An 18198-nucleotide genomic window follows, 5' to 3' on the forward strand; every position below is an offset into this window, starting at 1 on the left:
ATACTGTAAATACCGAATTACAGAAAATATCTACCTGGATGAGAACTAACAAACTTACACTAAACATTGACAAAACCTACTTCATTCAGTTTGGTAACAGAGCTACAGATGTCCCTCTTAACATAATGATAAACGGATCACCTATCACAAAGCTAACAGAGGGAAAATTCTTAGGAATCCACCTTGATAATAGACTCAAATTTCATACACATATACAACAAATTTCTAAGAAAATTTCCAAGACTGTAGGCATACTATCGAAGATACGGTACTATGCTCTACAGTCAGCCCTCCTGGCCCTATATCACTCTCTTATTTACCCCTATCTCACCTATGGAATTTGTGCATGGGGCTCAACAACAAGTAACCATCTCAGACCACTAATTACCCAACAAAAGGCTGCAGTTAGAATGATAACAAATTCTCACTATAGGCAGCACACTCCACCAATATTCAATACACTAAACCTCCTCACCATACAAAACATCCATACTTACTACTGCACCTATTACATACATAGAACACTTAACTCTGATATTAACCCTCCCCTCAAACATCTCCTTGCCAACCTCAACAGAACACATGACCATAACACAAGGCACAGATCACTCTTTGATGTTCCTCGTGTCCATCTCACACTATGTAAAAACTCAATGCACATAAAAGGCCCTAAAATCTGGAATTCATTACCTGTAAATATAAAAGAAACACTACCTGTTTATAAATTCAAGTCTCTTCTCAAAGATCACTTACTCACCCAAAACCAAATAAATACTGAATAACTGAACCTTATAAATTGTATATCTTAAATGTTTCTCACAATTATATCACATAAATGTTAAACCTAAAACCCAATCTAACTTTATTATTTTTTAAATACACTACCTAACAGAATACTCCATTCTAGTGAATGTACAACAATGCATACAACCATATGACCTGTCTTTGTAATACTCACTTGTGCTTTATAGTAACCTGTTTACATTAATGTTTTATCACTGATTTCATCATTGCTTAGTTAATCTTAAGTTAATTTTAAGCCAGCCCGTAATGCTATGCATAGTATAAGTGGCTTTGGCATACTGCTCTTACCTGTATTTGTTGTACCTCTGTATGTGTGCTCAAATTTTTAAATAAATAAATACTGCTCTTACATGTTTTATTTTAAACTGTACAATACCAGAATGGTAATTTTAATCAATAAATGGTCACACACTCCCATTACCTGCTCTATCATACCAAATCAATCCATGGATCCACATATTAATAATACATAGCCACCTCCTGGAAGAAATATTAATATAAAAAAAATTCATAACATGGATTAGGACTGATACACAGAATACTAGCTCAGCTCCTTATTAGCTTCATAATTACCCAAGGATCTAGAAAATACTAGTAACCTCCTACAAAACTTCCTGTCTAGGTTCTCACAGTAATAACCATATCTCTTCTTGGATGCTTTTATAAGATCATTGAAGGATTCTCTATATATCCTTGAAGGATTCTTGATATTAGATCCTTGAAGGATTCTTTATATGATTCTTGAAGGATTCTTAATATTAGATCCTTAATAGCACCACAAAAAAGTAAGACAAACAAAATGGTCAAGTGCTTAAATCTCGGTGGAGATCCGTAACAAGTGGCATTTCACAGGGATCAGTTCTAGGCTCATTGTTGTTTATATATATAAATGACCTTGATGAAGAAATTATGTACTAGTGATATGAACAAATTCGCTGATGACACGAAGATAAGTAGAATAACTGATTCATATGTAGATGTCACAGAACTTCAGGAGGATTTAGACAAACTCAATTCCTGGTTAGAAAAGTGGCAGATGCAATTCAATGTAGATTTATAACCTTAGCACTTATCAGCTAAATAATGTAGAACTTAGTCATACAGAATGCAAAAAAGACTCGAGGTTATGGTAAGTAGCAACCTTAAACCAAGACAGCAATGCCTAAACGTACATAATAAGGCAAATGGATTGGAAAAATAAACACATAAGCAGTATAATGTGATCCCTTATTGACAATGGTTCGCCCACGCAGTGGGCTTTATCAAGTCACAAACAGATCTACCTGGGTGAAATGTATGTGAGTATTTATAGGATGGAGTCAGGTGGATAATGCCGAGTAGGTTGGATCTACTGGGATTTATATCAAGAAGTGTGATCAACAGAAGTCCAGTGGTTATACTACATCATTAGTAAGACCTCACTTATATTACGCAGCTCAGTTCTGGTTTCCATATTATAGAATGGATATAAATCCATTAGAAAACATTCAGCGAAAATTGACAAAATAAACACATAGCATTAGAAATCTTCCATATGAAGAAATATTGAAGACCCATAAATTACATTCACTTTTAAGATGAAGAATGAGGGAAGACATGATCAAAGTGTATAAGTGGAAGATGGGTATTAACAAAGGGGATATAAATAAGGTCTTGAGGATATCTCTCCAAGAGACAGAACTCGCAATAATGGATTCAAATTAGACAAGTTTAGATTTAGAAAGGATATACGAAAGTATTGGTTTGGAAACAGGTTAGCTGATGAGTGGAACAGTCTGCCTAGTATAGTTATTGAAGCTAAAACCTTGGGTAGTTTCAAATTTAGGTTGGAAAATACATGAGTGAAAGTGAAAGGGGTTGGATCTGAGTGGAACTTGCACATGAGTAAATAGAATTATCAAAGTTTATTGCTTGGGTAGCACTGAAAATTGGGTTGGGCAAATATTCTGTTAGTGGGACAGATTGTGAAGGACCTGCCTAGTATGGGCCAACAGACAAGCCTGCTGCAGTGGTCTTCCTTTATGTTCTTATATTAGATCTTTGGAGGATTCTTAACATTAGATCCATGGAGGATTCTTAACATTAGATCCATGGAGAATTCTTAACATTAGATCCATGGAGGATACTTAGCATTAGATCCATGGAGGATTCTTAACATTAGATCCATGGAAGATTCTTAACATTAGATCCATGGAGGATTCTTAACATTAGATCCATGGAGGATTCTTAACATTAGATCCATAGAGGATTCTTAACATTAGATCCATGGAGGATTCTCAACATTAGATCCTTGGAAGATTCTTAACATTAGATCCATGGAGGATTCTTAACATTAGATCCTTGGAGGATTCTTAACATTAGATCTTTGCAGGATACTTAACATTAGATCCTTGGAGGATTCTTACCATTAGATCTTTGAAGGATTCTTTACATTAGATCCCTGAAGGATTCTTTATATTAGATCCTTGAAGGATTCTTTATATTAATGCTCCAAGGATTCTTTAGATTAGAGCCTTGCAGGATTCTTTACACTAGATCCTTGTAGGATTCTTTACAATAGAGCCTTGCAGGATTCTTTACAATAGAGCCTTGCAGGATTCTTTACACTAGATCCTTGTAGGATTCTGTACAATAGAGCCTTGCAGGATTCCTTACACTAGATCCTTACAGGATTCTTTACAATAGATCCTTGGAGGATTCTTTACCTACCATACAATGTTTCACAACATGTGACTGAACTGAAAATTAGCAGGGTGTTTTTTTTTTTTCCAACAAGTCGGCGGTCTCCCACCGAGGCAGGGTGACCAAAAAAGAAAGAAAATCCCCAAAAAGAAAATACTTTCATCATCATTCAACACTTTCACCTCACTCACACATAATCACTTTTTTTGCAGAGGTGCCCAGAATACAACAGTTTAGAAGTATATACGTATAAAAATACACAATATATCCCTCCAAACTGCCAATATCCCAAACCCCTCCTTTAGAGTGCATGCAGTGTACTTCCCATTTCCAGGACTTAAGTCCAGTTATATAAAATAACCGGTTTCCCTGAATCCCTTCACTAAATACAGTGGTCCCTCAATAATCGTCCGGCCTGAAAGTCGTCCATTTCGGCCTTTCCTTCCCAGCCAGTGTGCCATTGTTTACCAGTGAGCGACAGTCCCCTCACGTGCTCCAGCAAAATATTTAAAAATATTTCATTTATTTTAGTGCTTGCAAGTTATTTAAGTACTAATTAAGCTATCATGGCTCCAAAGAAAGCTCCTAGTGTCAAGCCTTTGGTAAAGAAGGTGAGCAATATGATTGAATTTAAGAAAAACATCATTGAACAATATGATAGTGGCGTACGTGTGGGCGAACTGGCCAGGATGTATAACAAATCCCGTACAACCATATCTTCCATCATAGCCAAGAAAAAGGAAATCAAGGATGCTGTTGTTGCAAAGGGGGTAAATATGCTGACAAAAATGAGATCACCAGTACTCGAAGATGTTGAGAAGTTATTATTGGTGTGGATAAATGAGAAACAATTAGCAGGAGACAGTCTTATGATGTCGCTTATTTGTGAAAAGGCTAGGCAGTTGCATGAAGATTTGGTAAAGAAATTGCCTGCAACTAGTGATGATGTGAGTGAATTTAAGGCCAGCAAAGGCTGGTTTGAGAGATTTAAGAAGCGTACTGGCATTCACAGTGTGGTAAGGCTTGGTGAGGCTGCCAGTTCGGACCACAAGGCGGCTGAAAAATATGTGCATGAATTCCAGGAGTACATAGAGGCTGAAGGACTGAAACCTGAACAAGTGTTCAATTGTGACGAAACAGGCCTCTTTTGGAAGAAAATGCCAAAGAGGACCTTCATTACACAAGAGGAAAAGGCAATGCCAGGACACAAGCCTATGAAAGAAAGGCTGACGCTAATGTTCTGTGCTAATGCTAGTGGGGATTTCAAAGTGAAGCCATTACTAGTGTACCATTCTGAAAACTCCAGTGTGTTCAGGAAAAACAATGTTATGAAGAGTAAATTGTGTGTGTTTTGGAAATCTAATAGTAAGGCATGGGTCACGAGGGAAATTTTCGTCGAGTGGTTCAATGAAGTGTTTGGCCCTAGTGTGAAGAATTGCCTCCTGGAAAAGAAATTGGATCTCAAGTGTCTCCTAGTAATGGACAATGCACCTGCTCATCCTCCAAACTTGGATGACCTAATTCTGAAGGAGTTTGGGTTCATCACAGTAAAGTTCTTGCCCCCGAATACCACTCCTCTCCTCCAGCCCATGGACCAGCAGGTCATTGCAAACTTTAAAAAACTCTACACCAAAGCAATGTTTGAAAGGTGCTTGAATGTGACCTCAGACACTCACTTGACCCTACGAGATTTTTGGAAAGAACATTCCAGTATTCTCCATTGCGTAAGCCTTATAGGTAAGGCTTAGGAGGGAGTGACTACCAAGACTTTGAACTCTGCTTGGAGAAAATTATGGCCAGATTGTGTCCACAAGAGGGATTCTGAAGGGTTTGGGGCTGACCCTGATGAGCCTATGTCAGTTGTTAAATCCACTGTGGCACTGGGGATTTCCATGGGGTTGGATGTGAGTTTGGAGGATGTGGAAGAGTTGGTGGAGGACCACAACAAAGAGCTAACCACTGAGGAGCTGCAAGAGCTTCAGCAGGAACAGCAACAGATGGCAGCTCTGAATCTTACTGCAGAGGAGGAGGAAGAGAGATGGAGGAAGGTGCCTTCTTCAGAAATTAAGGAGATTTTTGAAATGTGGGGTAGGATGGAAAGATTTATGGAGAAACATCACCCAGAGAAGGATGTTGCAAGCCATATCGGCAACTTGTACAGTGACAGAGTCTTGGCCCATTTTAGGGAAGTCTTAAAGAGACGCCAGAAACAGAGCTCTCTGAACATTTTTTTTGCGAGACAGGACTCCAGTGACTCTCAAGGTGATCCTAGTGGCATTAAGAAACAGAGAAGAGAAGTAACCCCAGAAAAGCAATTGGTACCCGAGGTGTTGATGGAAGGGGATTCCCCTTCCAAACAGTAATTCATCCAATCAGTCTCATTCTCCAGTCTTCCATACACAAAGAAGAATCGCCAATAAAGGTAAGTGTTATTCTGTTAATGTTTAATTCATCATGTGCCACTGTATTGTTTATGTACTACATCTATATTTCATGTAAAAAAAATTTGTTTTAATACTTCTGGGTGTCAGGAACGGATTAATTGAATTTACTTTATTTCTTATGGGGAAAATTGATTCGTAAATCGTCCATTTTGATAATAGTTCCACTTCCAGGAACGGATTATGGACGATTATTGAGGGACCACTGTATTACCCTGCTCACACTCCAACAGCTCGTCAGGTCCCAAATACCATTCGTCTCCATTCACTCCTATCTAACATGCTCACGCATGCTTGCTGGAAGTCCAAACCCTCGCCCACAACACCACCTTTACCCCCTCCCTCCAACCTTTTCGAGGACGATCCCTACCCCGCCTTCCTTCCCCTACAGATTTAAATGCTCTCCAAGTCATTCTACTTTGATCCATTCTCTCTAAATGACCAAACCACCTCAACAACCCCTCTTCAGCCCTCTGACTAATACTTTTATTAACTCCACACCTTCTCCTAATTTCCACACTCCAAATTTTCTGCATAATATTTACACCACACATTGCCCTTAGACAGGACATCTCCACTGCCTCCAACCGCCTCCTCGCTGAAGCATTTACAACCCAAGCTTCACACCCATATAAGAGTGTTGGTACTATTATACTTTCATACATTCCCTTCTTTGCCTCCATAGATAACATTTTTTGCCTCCACATATACCTCAATTCAACACTCACCTTTTTTCCCTCATCAATTCTATGATTAACCTCATCCTTCATAAATCCATCCGCTGACACGTCAACTCCCAAATATCTGAAAACATTCACTTCTTCCATACTCCTCCTCCCCAATTGGATATCCAATTTTTCTTTATCTAAATCATTTGATACCCTCATCACCTTACTCTTTTCCATGTTCACTTTCAACTTTCTACCTTTACACACTCCCAAATTCGTCCACTAACCTTTGCAATTTTTCTTTAGAATCTCCCATAAGCACAGTATCATCAGCAAAGAGTAACTGTGTCACTTCCCATTTTGTATTTAATTCCCCATAATTTAATCCCACCCCTCTCCCGAACACCCTAGCATTTACTTCTTTTACAACCCCATCTATAAATATATTAAACATGGTGACATTACATATCCCTGTCTAAGACCTACTTTTACCGGGAAGTAATCTCCCTCTCTTCCACACACCCTAAACTGAGCCTCACTATCCTCATAAAAACTCTTTACAGCATTTAGTAACTTACCACCTATTCCATATACTTGCAACATCTGCCACATTGCTCTCCTATCCACTATCATATGCCTTTTCTAAATCCATAAATGCAATAAAAACTTCCCTGCCTATATCTAAATACTGTTCACATTTATGCTTCAATGTAAACACCTGATCTACACATCCCCTACCCACTCTAAAACCTCCTTGCTCATCCGTAATTCTACATTCTGTCTTACCTCTAATTCTTTCAATAATAACCCTACTGTACACTTTTCCTGGCATACTCAGTAAACTTATTCCTCTATAATTTTTGGCAGAGAGCGTGTATAGACCCTTTATATAAAGGGACTATACACGCTCTCTGCCAATCCCTGGGTACCTTCCCCTCTTTCATACATTTATTAAACAAAAATACCAACCACTCCAACTCTATGACCCCCCTGCTTTTAACATTTCTGTCATGAACCCGTCAGTTCCTGCTGCTTTAACCCCTTTCATTATACATGCCTCACGCACCTCCCCCATACTCACATCCTGCTCTTCTTCACTCCTAAAAGATGGTATACCTCCCTGGCCAGTGCATGAAATTACCGCCTCCCTTTCTTTGTCGACATTTTAAAAGTTCCTCAAAATATTCTCGCCATCTACCCAATACCTCCATCTCCCCATCTACTAACTCCACCTACTCTGTTTTTAATTGACAAATCCATTTGTTCCATAGGCTTTCTTAACTTCTTTAACTCACTCCAAAAATTTTTCTTATTTTCATTAAAATTTCTTGACAGTGCCTCTCCCACTCTATCATCCGCTCTCCTTTTGCACTCTCTCACCACTCTCACCTTTCTTTTACTCTCCATATACTCTACTCTTCTTATAACACTTCTGCTTTGTAAATACCTCTCATAAGCTACCTTTTTCTCTTTTATCATACCCTTTACTTCATCATTCCACCAATCACTCCTCTTTCCTCCTGCACCCACCCTCCTATAACCACAAACTTCTGCCCCACATTCTAATACTGCATTTTTAAGACTATTCCAACTCTCTTCAACCCCCCCACTACTCATACTTGCACCAGCCCACCTTCCTGCCAATAGTTGCTTATATTTCACCCGAACTTCTTCCTCCCTTAGTTTATACACGTTCATCTCCCTCTTACTTGTTGTTGCCATTTTCCTCTTATCCCATCTACTTCTTACTCTAACTGTAGCTACAACTAGATAATGATCCAATATATCAGTTGCCCCTCTATAAACATGTACATCCTGGAGCCTACCCATTAACCTTTTATCCACCAATACATAATCTAACAAACTACTTTCATTACGTGCTATATCATACCTTGTATATTTATTTATCTTCATTTTCATAAAAGATGTATTACTTATTACCAAATCTCTTTCTACACATAGTTCAATTAACCCTTTGAGTGTTTTCGTCGTACTAGTACGTTTTACGCGTAGGGGTTTTTGACGTACTAGTACGCATAAATTCTAGCGGCCTCAAATCTAGTGGGAGAAAGCTGGTAGGCCTTCATATGAAAGAATGGGTCTATGTGGTCAGTGTGCACAGTCTAAAAAAAATCCTGCAGCACACAGTGCATAATGAGAAAAAAAAACTTTGACCATTTTTTTGGAATAAATCAGCGACTTTGCAGTGTATTTTCGTATGGTATTTATTGTTGTATTCTAGTTTTCTTGGTCTCATTTTATAGAATGGAAGACATATTACAGAAATTGAGATGATTTTGGCTGGTTTTACAAAGAAAGGTGCCTTGAAATTGAGCTCAAAGTAGCAGAAATGTTCGATTTTTACCAAACTTCAAAAGTAAACAAATCGTGCCAAGCGTGCAATACACGTCAACTGGTGAGTCTAATATTCTTTCACAAGTGCACCAATAATATTTATACCATTTTTTACACTAATGCAGTAGTCTGCATAACAGTAAATCTTATATTTTTTGTGAGAATAAAAATTCAAAATGGAAAGCAAAAGAATATAAGAGGGGCCTTGAGACGTGACTAATGACTAGAGGAAATGTCATTTTAGTGCCAGGAATGTCTTTCTTGTTTATTCTGGACCCTATTCGGAAATTGGCATCTTTTGAAATTTGTGTGAAATTGGCAAAATTGCTAAATTCTGACCACTGTACTGGATAGTTGAATTTCATAAATGGGTGGTTTCTTGCACCCATTCGATAGAAAAAATGGAGTTCTAGCGAAATATTCATGTTTTTTGTCGACTAGTACAGCGAAATTGGCCGAAAATGGGGCTCAAAATGGGCAAAATCACCGATGCGTAAACATCGCCGAGACCGCTAACTTTGCGAGAGCATAATTTCATACGTTTTCTATCAAATTTCAAACTTTTGGTGTCTTTATGATCGGGAAAAGATTCTCTATCTTTTCATAAGAGAAAATAATTTTTTTTAAATTTGGCCGACCCTGAGAACGAGTTTCGGAGAGGGCCTGTTGACCCCCAAAGGGTTAAAGGCTCCCCATTTTCATTTACCCCTGGCACCCCAAATTTACCTACTACTCCCTCCTCAACATTTTTACACACTTTAGCATTAAAATCCTGTAAGCACTCAAACATATTCTGACCTGCCAAGCCTGAAAGATGCATCTTAATAGCACCACAAAAAAAGCAAGACATATAAAATGGTTAAGTGCTATTAAAAACTAAGGACACTAACCTGCCAAGATGTGAGATGATAACTTTAAGAGTAGCAAAGTGTGCAGATGGAAGAGTCAAGAGAGCCTCTTGAATACTTGACACTTGTGATACTGGATCACTTAACTCTGCCAAAGGAAAAAACAAAATATTTTATGAACTATTCCAAAACCTTAAAAATAAGTATGCTTCAATTACATGATATACCTGAAACAAGTAAAACAAGTTACTCTTTTTTTTACATCAACTGTTTCCCCAAAAGAAATGCATATGTCATCACTGATTCTCTAGCTGTTTTTCTCAGATATTCACAAATATCACACTTCAAATGGCCATCTAAACTGTAACACCCTATATAACTCAAGTTCATTTTAAATAACCAGTTTCTCAAAATCCCTTTATGTTACCTTGCTCACACAATAACTACAATAAATCAACCACTTGTCTCCACTCTCCCTCATCAAACATGATGACAGAGTAAATAATTTTTAACACACCTATCATCTCCCATTAAGGCAGAGCAACTTGAAAGAATGTAAACACATTCACCATCATTCACTCAATAGCATTCTTGCCAGAAGTGCACAGACATCACAATTTTATGTAAATATTACAACTTACAAAACACTGTCACTTACTGCAAGCTGCCAGTAGTTTATTGAAGCAATCAATGGTAATAAGGGGAATGGGTAAAAGTCTTAAGTAGAGTTTCAAGACTCCAGCAACCACATTGATGTCCCCTACTGCTTTCTCATTTAAGCTCACCCGGTTGCCATCTGCAATGCATGATAAAATTAAGTTAAAGATATTGACAGAAATGTTAAAAGCAGGGGGGGATATAGTGTTGGAGTGGTTGGTACTTTTGTTTAATAAATGTATGAAAGAGGGGAAGGTACCTAGGGATTGGCGGAGAGCATGTATAGTCCCTTTATATAAAGGGAAGGGGGACAAAAGAGACTGTAAAAATTATAGAGGAATAAGTTTACTGAGTATACAAGGAAAAGTATACGGTAGGGTTATAATTGAAAGAATTAGAGGTAAGACAGAATGTAGGATTGCGGATGAGCAAGGAGGTTTCAGAGTGGGTAGGGGATGTGTAGATCAAGTGTTTACATTGAAGCATATATGTGAACAGTATTTAGATAAAGGTAGGGAAGTTTTTGTTGCATTTATGGATTTAGAAAAGGCATATGATAGAGTGGATAGAGGAGCAATGTGGCAGATGTTGCAAGTATATGGAATAGGTGGTAAGTTACTAAATGCTGTAAAGAGCTTTTATGAGGATAGTGAGGCTCAGGTTAGGGTGTGTAGAAGAGAGGGAGAATACTTCCCGGTAAAAGTAGGTCTTAGACAGGGATGTGTAATGTCACCATGGTTGTTTAATATATTTATAGATGGGGTTGTAAAAGAAGTAAATGCTAGGGTGTTTGGGAGAGGGGTTGGATTGAATTATGGGGAATCAAATTCAAAATGGGAATTGACACAGTTACTTTTTGCTAATGATACTGTGCTTATGGGAGATTCTAAAGAAAAATTGCAAAGGTTAGTGGATGAGTTTGAGAATGTGTGTAAAGGTAGAAAGTTGAAAGTGAACATAGAAAAGAGTAAGGTGATGAGGGTATCAAATGATTTAGATAAAGAAAAATTGGATATCAAATTGGGGAGGAGGAGTATGGAAGAAGTGAATGTTTTCATATACTTGGGAGTTGACGTGTCGGCGGATGGATTTATGAAGGATGAGGTTAATCATAGAATTGATGAGGGAAAAAAGGTGAGTGGTGCGTTGAGTTATCTATGGAGGCAAAGAAGGGAATGTATGAAAGTATAGTAGTATCAACACTCTTATATGGATGTGAAGCTTGGGTGGTAAATGCAGCAGCGAGGAGACGGTTGGAGGCAGTGGAGATGTCCTGTCTAAGGGCAATGTGTGGTGTAAATATTATGCAGAAAATTCGGAGTGTGGAAATTAGGAGAAGGTGTGGAGTTAATAAAAGCATTAGTCAGAGGGCAGAAGAGGGATTGTTGAGGTGGTTTGGTCATTTAGAGAGAATGGATCAAAGTAGAATGACATGGAAAGCATATAAATCTATAGGGAAAGGAAGGAGGGTTAGGGGTCGTCCTCGAAAGGGTTGGAAAGAGGGGGTAAAGGAGGTTTTGCGGGCGAGGGGCTTGGACTTCCAGCAAGCATGCATGAGTGCGTTAGATAGGAGTGAATGGAGACGAATGATACTTGGGACCTGATGATCTGTTGGAGTGTGAGCAGGGTAATATTTAGTGAAGGGATTCAGGGAAACCGGTTATTTTCATATAGTCGGACTTGAGTCCTGGAAGTGGGAAGTACAGTGCCTGCACTTTAAAGAAGGGGTTTGGGATATTGGCAGTTTGGAGGGACATGTTGTGTATCTTTATACGTATATGCTCCTAAACTGTTGTATTCTGAGCACCTCTGCAAAAGCAGTGATAATGTGTGAGTGTGGTGAAAGTGTTGAATGATGATGAAAGTATTTTCTTTTTGGGTATTTTCTCTCTTTTTTGGGTCACCCTGCCTCGGTGGGAGACGGCCGACTTGTTGAAAAAAAAAAAAAGACATTGCTCCCTCAAAATCTTCTTAAAACAATCAGAAAAGCCAGGGGTCATACCTATGACTTTTTTCAATCTTACCTAAGCAATAGCAATCAGTAGTGTAGATAAATGACACTATATTGCCTACTCTTCTAATAAAAATTGGTTTCCCAAGGTAGCATATTTGGCTCTATCTCTCTATCTTTCTTTCATATATACAGTACATCAATGATCATTAATGAATCAAACCAATTCTTTCTGTCAATGACAGCATCTTCTCAGGCTCCGAGTCCATTGCTCTGAGCCAACCAGTTAATTAAGAATAACCTTACAAAGATAGCAGTCAAAAAAATTCACAATTATTCAGACTTATGCATGCACAGGTGTCAAATTTTAGAAAATCTAAATTGAAAAAAAAAATAAAATAAATGGATATCTTCCTAGTGGTCAAAATAAATCTAAATTACAGAGGTTTTCCTAAACAGCTTATTAGGTTTAGACCCAAAAATCATAGAAATTAGCAGGGTTATGAAAGAAATTATGCAGAGGGTAGATGGGCTGTTGGGGTCGTTTGGACATACAGAAAGGACAGATCTGAATAGGATAACCAAGGTGTATGAATCCCAGGTGAGGGGAGGAGCAGTGGATATCCCAGGAAGGGGTTGGAGGGTGTGAATAAGATTTTCAGTGATTGGGACACAAGCATTCAGTAGGCATACATTAGAATATAACATCTGGGGGGGGGAGAGACATAACGGGTGCAGTAGAGTGTAAACAAAGTAATATTCATGAAGGGATAGATTTAGGGGAACTGGTTAGCCAGGCTTGAGTCCTGGAGGTGAGAAGTACAGTGCCTATACTCTAAAGGTGAGGTGGGAATGTCACAGCTCAGAGAGGTATTTGAATTATGATGTTTGCACACCTTTATCAAAATGCTATTGAATGAATGATGGTGAATGCTTCCTCTTTTCTGGGGGGATCACCCCTACCTTGGTGCAGGACAGCTGATAAGAGTAAAAAAAATACATATTTTACCTCTTTCAAAAGCCAACTTTAGAGCTTCTATTTGATCTTGTGAGCCAGGAATCCTATATATGCCTTCTGATGCCAGGCCCCGTGCCTCCACCTCTGCTATACACTCTGTTACAACAGATGGAACATCATCTCCCGTGCCTCCTCGGCTCACCAGGCTCGTTGTAAGATCAACACCAAATATACCTGCAGATAAAATATTTGCCTGGGATAAATATTTATAAACTTAAACAATTAAATACCAGCTAAATTTTTCTTCTATAATTGCTGTAAATTGAAATGCTTGTAGAATTAATCGAACATCCTTTACTATCTTTTTTTATTATTTTGTTTTTTATTAGCACACTGGCCGATTCCCACCAAGGCAGGGTGGCCCGAAAAAGAAAAACTTTCACCATCATTCACTCCATCACTGTCTTGCCAGAAGGGTGCTTTACACTACAGTTCTTAAATTGCAACATTAACACCACTCCTTCAGAGTGCAGGCACTGTATTTCCCATCTCAAGTCCGGCCTGCCAGTTTCCCTGAATCCCTTCATAAATGTTACTTTGCTCACACTCCAACAGCACATCAAGTATTAAAAACCATTTGTCTCCATTCACTCCTATCAAACACGCTCACGCATGCCCGCTGGAAGTCCAAGCCCCTCGCACAAAAACCTCCTTTACCCCCTCCCTCCAACCTTTCCTAGGCCGACCCCTACCCCGCCTTCCTTCCACTATAGACTGATACACTCTTGAAGTCATTCTGTTTCGCTTCATTCTCTCTACATGTCCGAACCACCTCAACAACCCTTCCTCAGCCCTCTGGACAACAGTTTTGGTAATCCCGCACCTCCTCCTAACTTCCAAACTACGAATTCTCTGCATTATATTCACACCACACATTGCCCTCAGACATGACATCTCCACTGCCTCCAGCCTTCTCCTCGCTGCAACATTCATCACCCATGCTTCACACCCATATAAGAGCGTTGGTAACACTATACTCTCATACATTCCCCTATTTGCCTCCAAGGACAAAGTTCTTTGTCTCCACAGACTCCTAAGTGCACCACTCACTCTTTTCCCCTCATCAATTCTATGATTCACCTCATCTTTCATAGACCCATCCGCTGACACGTCCACTCCCAAATTATCATATTTTATATTCATTTCCAATACAGTAGCTGTATTGGAAATGAATATAAAATATGATAATTTGGGGAAATTTTAATAATGATTATAACATTAATCAAACACCTTCTATTATAAACATTATTTTTTATTCCTCTCCAATACAAAGAGGAGAGTTTGATGATCGAAAATCCTGATGCTCAAGCAATATTCTTTTGCTACTCTAGGATCCAAAAGTGTGATTTTATTAGCACAAATAACAGAACATATATTTGTATGTACCACATGTATTTGCATCTACAACTAGTGCATGTCACAAATACTGAACTTCTAACTGGATCAAGATTGTCTATAAAAAATAAAAATTGTAACTGGTCCTGCACTCAAGCATTGGTTCGTTATGCACTCATGCACAAACATTGGTCCCTCCTGCACTCAAACAAGACTTGGTCCCTTTTACATTCACAAACTGGCACAAGCAATGGTACCTCACATACTCATACACAAGCAATGGTGCCTCTCACATACATGCAGCCACAAACACTGGTTCCACCTGCACTCACACAAATACCACAATTATTGGCTCTTTTTGCTTTCTCACACAAGCATCACAAACACTGGTCTCTTCACTACTCACATACAGGCACCATAACCACTGCTTCTGCCTGAACTGTTGCACAAATGCCACAAGCAGGAAATAGTTGAAGTTATTGTAGTTATATAATGAAAACTTATTACTGCCTTAGATAATAAGCTACAGTTCTGAAGCTATTAGCAGGAAAAGTAAATAACTTTAATGGAATGTCATAAAAATAAGAATGATAATTAAGAATATCCTTGGGAGATAAAACATGTTTGTCTTCAGTAGAGTAATATGTTGCATCATTTTTGTCTGGTGAATAATGCACTATTAAGAGTTAATAGCTGCTTGGTTATTATTGGTTGCTGCTATGATGTCTTATTTTTTAGGTTTTAATATGTTTTAATACTGTAAACAAGTATAAGAAATATCTTTACCAAGAACAGCTAAAATTAACCTAAAAATTGTTTTGTATTCTTTCTGACTTTAACTCTGTATAATTTCCAACTTTGACTCAAAGAACTTGTATGAATATCTTTACTATTTTGAGAGAAATGTTAAAAAAATGTGAGTATGCACAATGACTCACTCTGTAGATCCTTGAGGTCTGGGCAGCAGTCATTAGGAACCTTGCAGCTGCATTGCTTATGTGCCCTGACACCACAGTCCTGACACTTAACACCTTGGGACACGATACCCCAGAGGAAATGACCGCAAAACCCACACCTAGAATATACACTATGGTAAGAGATCAAATGTACACAATTACCTATAAGCTTTTCTAATTACACATACTTCCACCAGTACTTTCTTGAGGATGGGTACCAATATTTATGGATACATATATCATGAGGCTTTTGCAAAACCCCCATTGACTTAGAAGTATGTTAAATGAGGAGCTGAGAATAAAACTGACAAACTTGTCAAGAAGAAGACTGCTGCCTACAAATATATGCAACATTTTACAGCAATATACCAGTAACCAACCACACAATTTTGATCAAACTAGTCTTATCTAATGTCAAACATTTTTGCATCGAAAACACAATTTTTACTAACTATGCATGTTTTACTCACTGGTGGGTTTGTGCATTTTCTTCTCAGTGCCTCAAGTATTCTTTATCCCAAAATATCAATTTTCTTCATTTACACTACCAACTTCACTGACTTTGTAAAGATATATGCGTGTCATCTATTGTTTGAATTAAAAAAAAATTACGTTATAATTTTTTTTTACACATCAGCTGTCTCCCATCAAGGCAGTGTGGATTTTTACAGAATTCTATTCATAATCTCTACACTGGATGTATTAGACAAATAATTACTACATAGAAATACTGTACAAAAAAAAAAAATCATTTTATTACCACACCAAAATAAAAGGAAAACAAAGTCTAGAGATTGCAATAATATAGGTTCCAGAAAAAAAAATATAAATTACATAACTACAGAAAAAACGAAGGCACCAGAAATGCCCTAGTAAGAAGATAAGAGATGAGAGAGACATGAGGAATACTTTTTAACTACTAGTATCTATCAACATTCCTAAAGATACAATAAAATAAGGCAATTTTTTTGGAACCATGAATAAAATAAGAACAAGTCACAACTAAAAGTTATGAAACAGTGCAAAAGAGAACACAGGAAGTATTTCTTCACAGCCTGTGGTGGACAGCTGGAACGATATACAAGTGGGTGCAGCAGGCACTTCAACCATTTGAAATAAAAAAATCAATATAAAGAAGAGAGAACAGCACTAGCATAGCTCCGGTCCTGCTTTAATTATAAATGTAAAACAGGAATAAGTACTGTAATTCCACAAATTACCAGTGGAGTCCTGTGAATGTACTGACGACGAATCGATGGGGACGCTGTGTAGTGGTGTCCAGAGAGTCAGCAGCATCCACTGTTACTTTCTCCACTGGAGTTGTCACATAAAATATTGAAGTATCTAACTTTTCATTTTGCTGGTTATTCTGCAAGTGATTGATTTATAAACAACATATGTTATCATTATTATTATTTTATACATGGGACAGTGTTAATGCATAAGGACATACACAGTATACACAGATTTATAATGAAAGATGGCTGGAGGCAGTGGAGATGTCATGTCTGAGGGCAATGTGTGGTGTGAATATAATGTAGAGAATTTGTAGTTTAGAAATTAGAAGGAGGTGTGGGATTACCAAAACTATTATCCAGAGGGTTGAGTAGAGGCTGTTGAGGTGGTTCAGACATGTAGAGAGGAACAAAATAGAATGACTTTGAGAGTGTATAAATCTGTAATGGAGGGAAGGTGGGGTAGGGGTCAGCCTAGTTAAGGTTGGAGGGAGGAGGTAAAGGAGGTTTCATGTGTGAGGGGCTTTGACCTCCAGCAAGCATGCGTGAGTGTGTTAAATAGGAGCAAATGGAGACAAATGGTTTTTAGGACTTGATGTGATGTTGGAGTGTGAGCAAGGTAACATTTATGAAGGGATTCAGGGAAACTGGCAGGCCGGACTCAAGTCCTGGAGATGGGAAGCACAGTGTCTGCACTCTGAAGGTGGGGTGTTGATGTTGCAGTTTTATAACTGTAGTGTAAGTGCACCTCTGGCAAGACAGTGATGGAGTGAATGATGATGAAAGTCTTTCTTTTTCAGCCACCCTGCCTTGGTGGGAGAAGGCCGATGTGTTAATAATAATAAAAATAATAATAATAAACACCTGATATCTATATGGTAATTTCTGGATTACATTACTACTATAATAGAAAACCAAAATACACCACCAGTATAACAAATATGCTTAACAATTCACAAACAGGCGAAATTACTTACAATCATAAGGCGTCTAGATAGGAAAATGTTGTGTTAATGGGGGATTTTAACTTTACACAAATTGATTGGAACAATTTGATAGGAAATCTTGAGTCTAGTGACTTTCTTGATACAGCTCAGGATTGCTTTTTAGAACAGTTTGTGACAGAACCAACTAGAGGAAACAATCTACTTGACTTGGTTCTTGCCAACAAAGATTCACTAATTAATAATCTTGAGGTGAATGATGAGCTTGGGGTAAGTGATCACAAATCACTTAGTTTCAATATAC

At 38.2% G+C, this 18198-nt stretch overlaps 1 protein-coding gene across 2 annotated transcripts in view; it reads right to left on the minus strand.

The window, feature by feature from the left end:
* Positions 1-18198, minus strand: part of LOC128698618 (N-chimaerin) — a 98626-nt gene that overhangs the window by 10294 nt on the left and 70134 nt on the right. For both annotated transcript variants that reach the window (XM_053790961.2, XM_053790962.2), the window contains 5 exons: positions 16936-17084; positions 15698-15834; positions 13416-13598; positions 10457-10594; positions 9841-9946 (listed from right to left, as the gene is read on the minus strand). In XM_053790961.2, coding sequence (XP_053646936.1) covers positions 9841-9946; positions 10457-10594; positions 13416-13598; positions 15698-15834; positions 16936-17084 — 713 coding nt within the window. The remainder of the gene's footprint in view (positions 1-9840; positions 9947-10456; positions 10595-13415; positions 13599-15697; positions 15835-16935; positions 17085-18198) is intronic.

The sequence above is a fragment of the Cherax quadricarinatus genome, chromosome 8 (genome assembly GCF_038502225.1).
Source record: "Cherax quadricarinatus isolate ZL_2023a chromosome 8, ASM3850222v1, whole genome shotgun sequence".
Taxonomy (NCBI): domain Eukaryota; kingdom Metazoa; phylum Arthropoda; class Malacostraca; order Decapoda; family Parastacidae; genus Cherax; species Cherax quadricarinatus.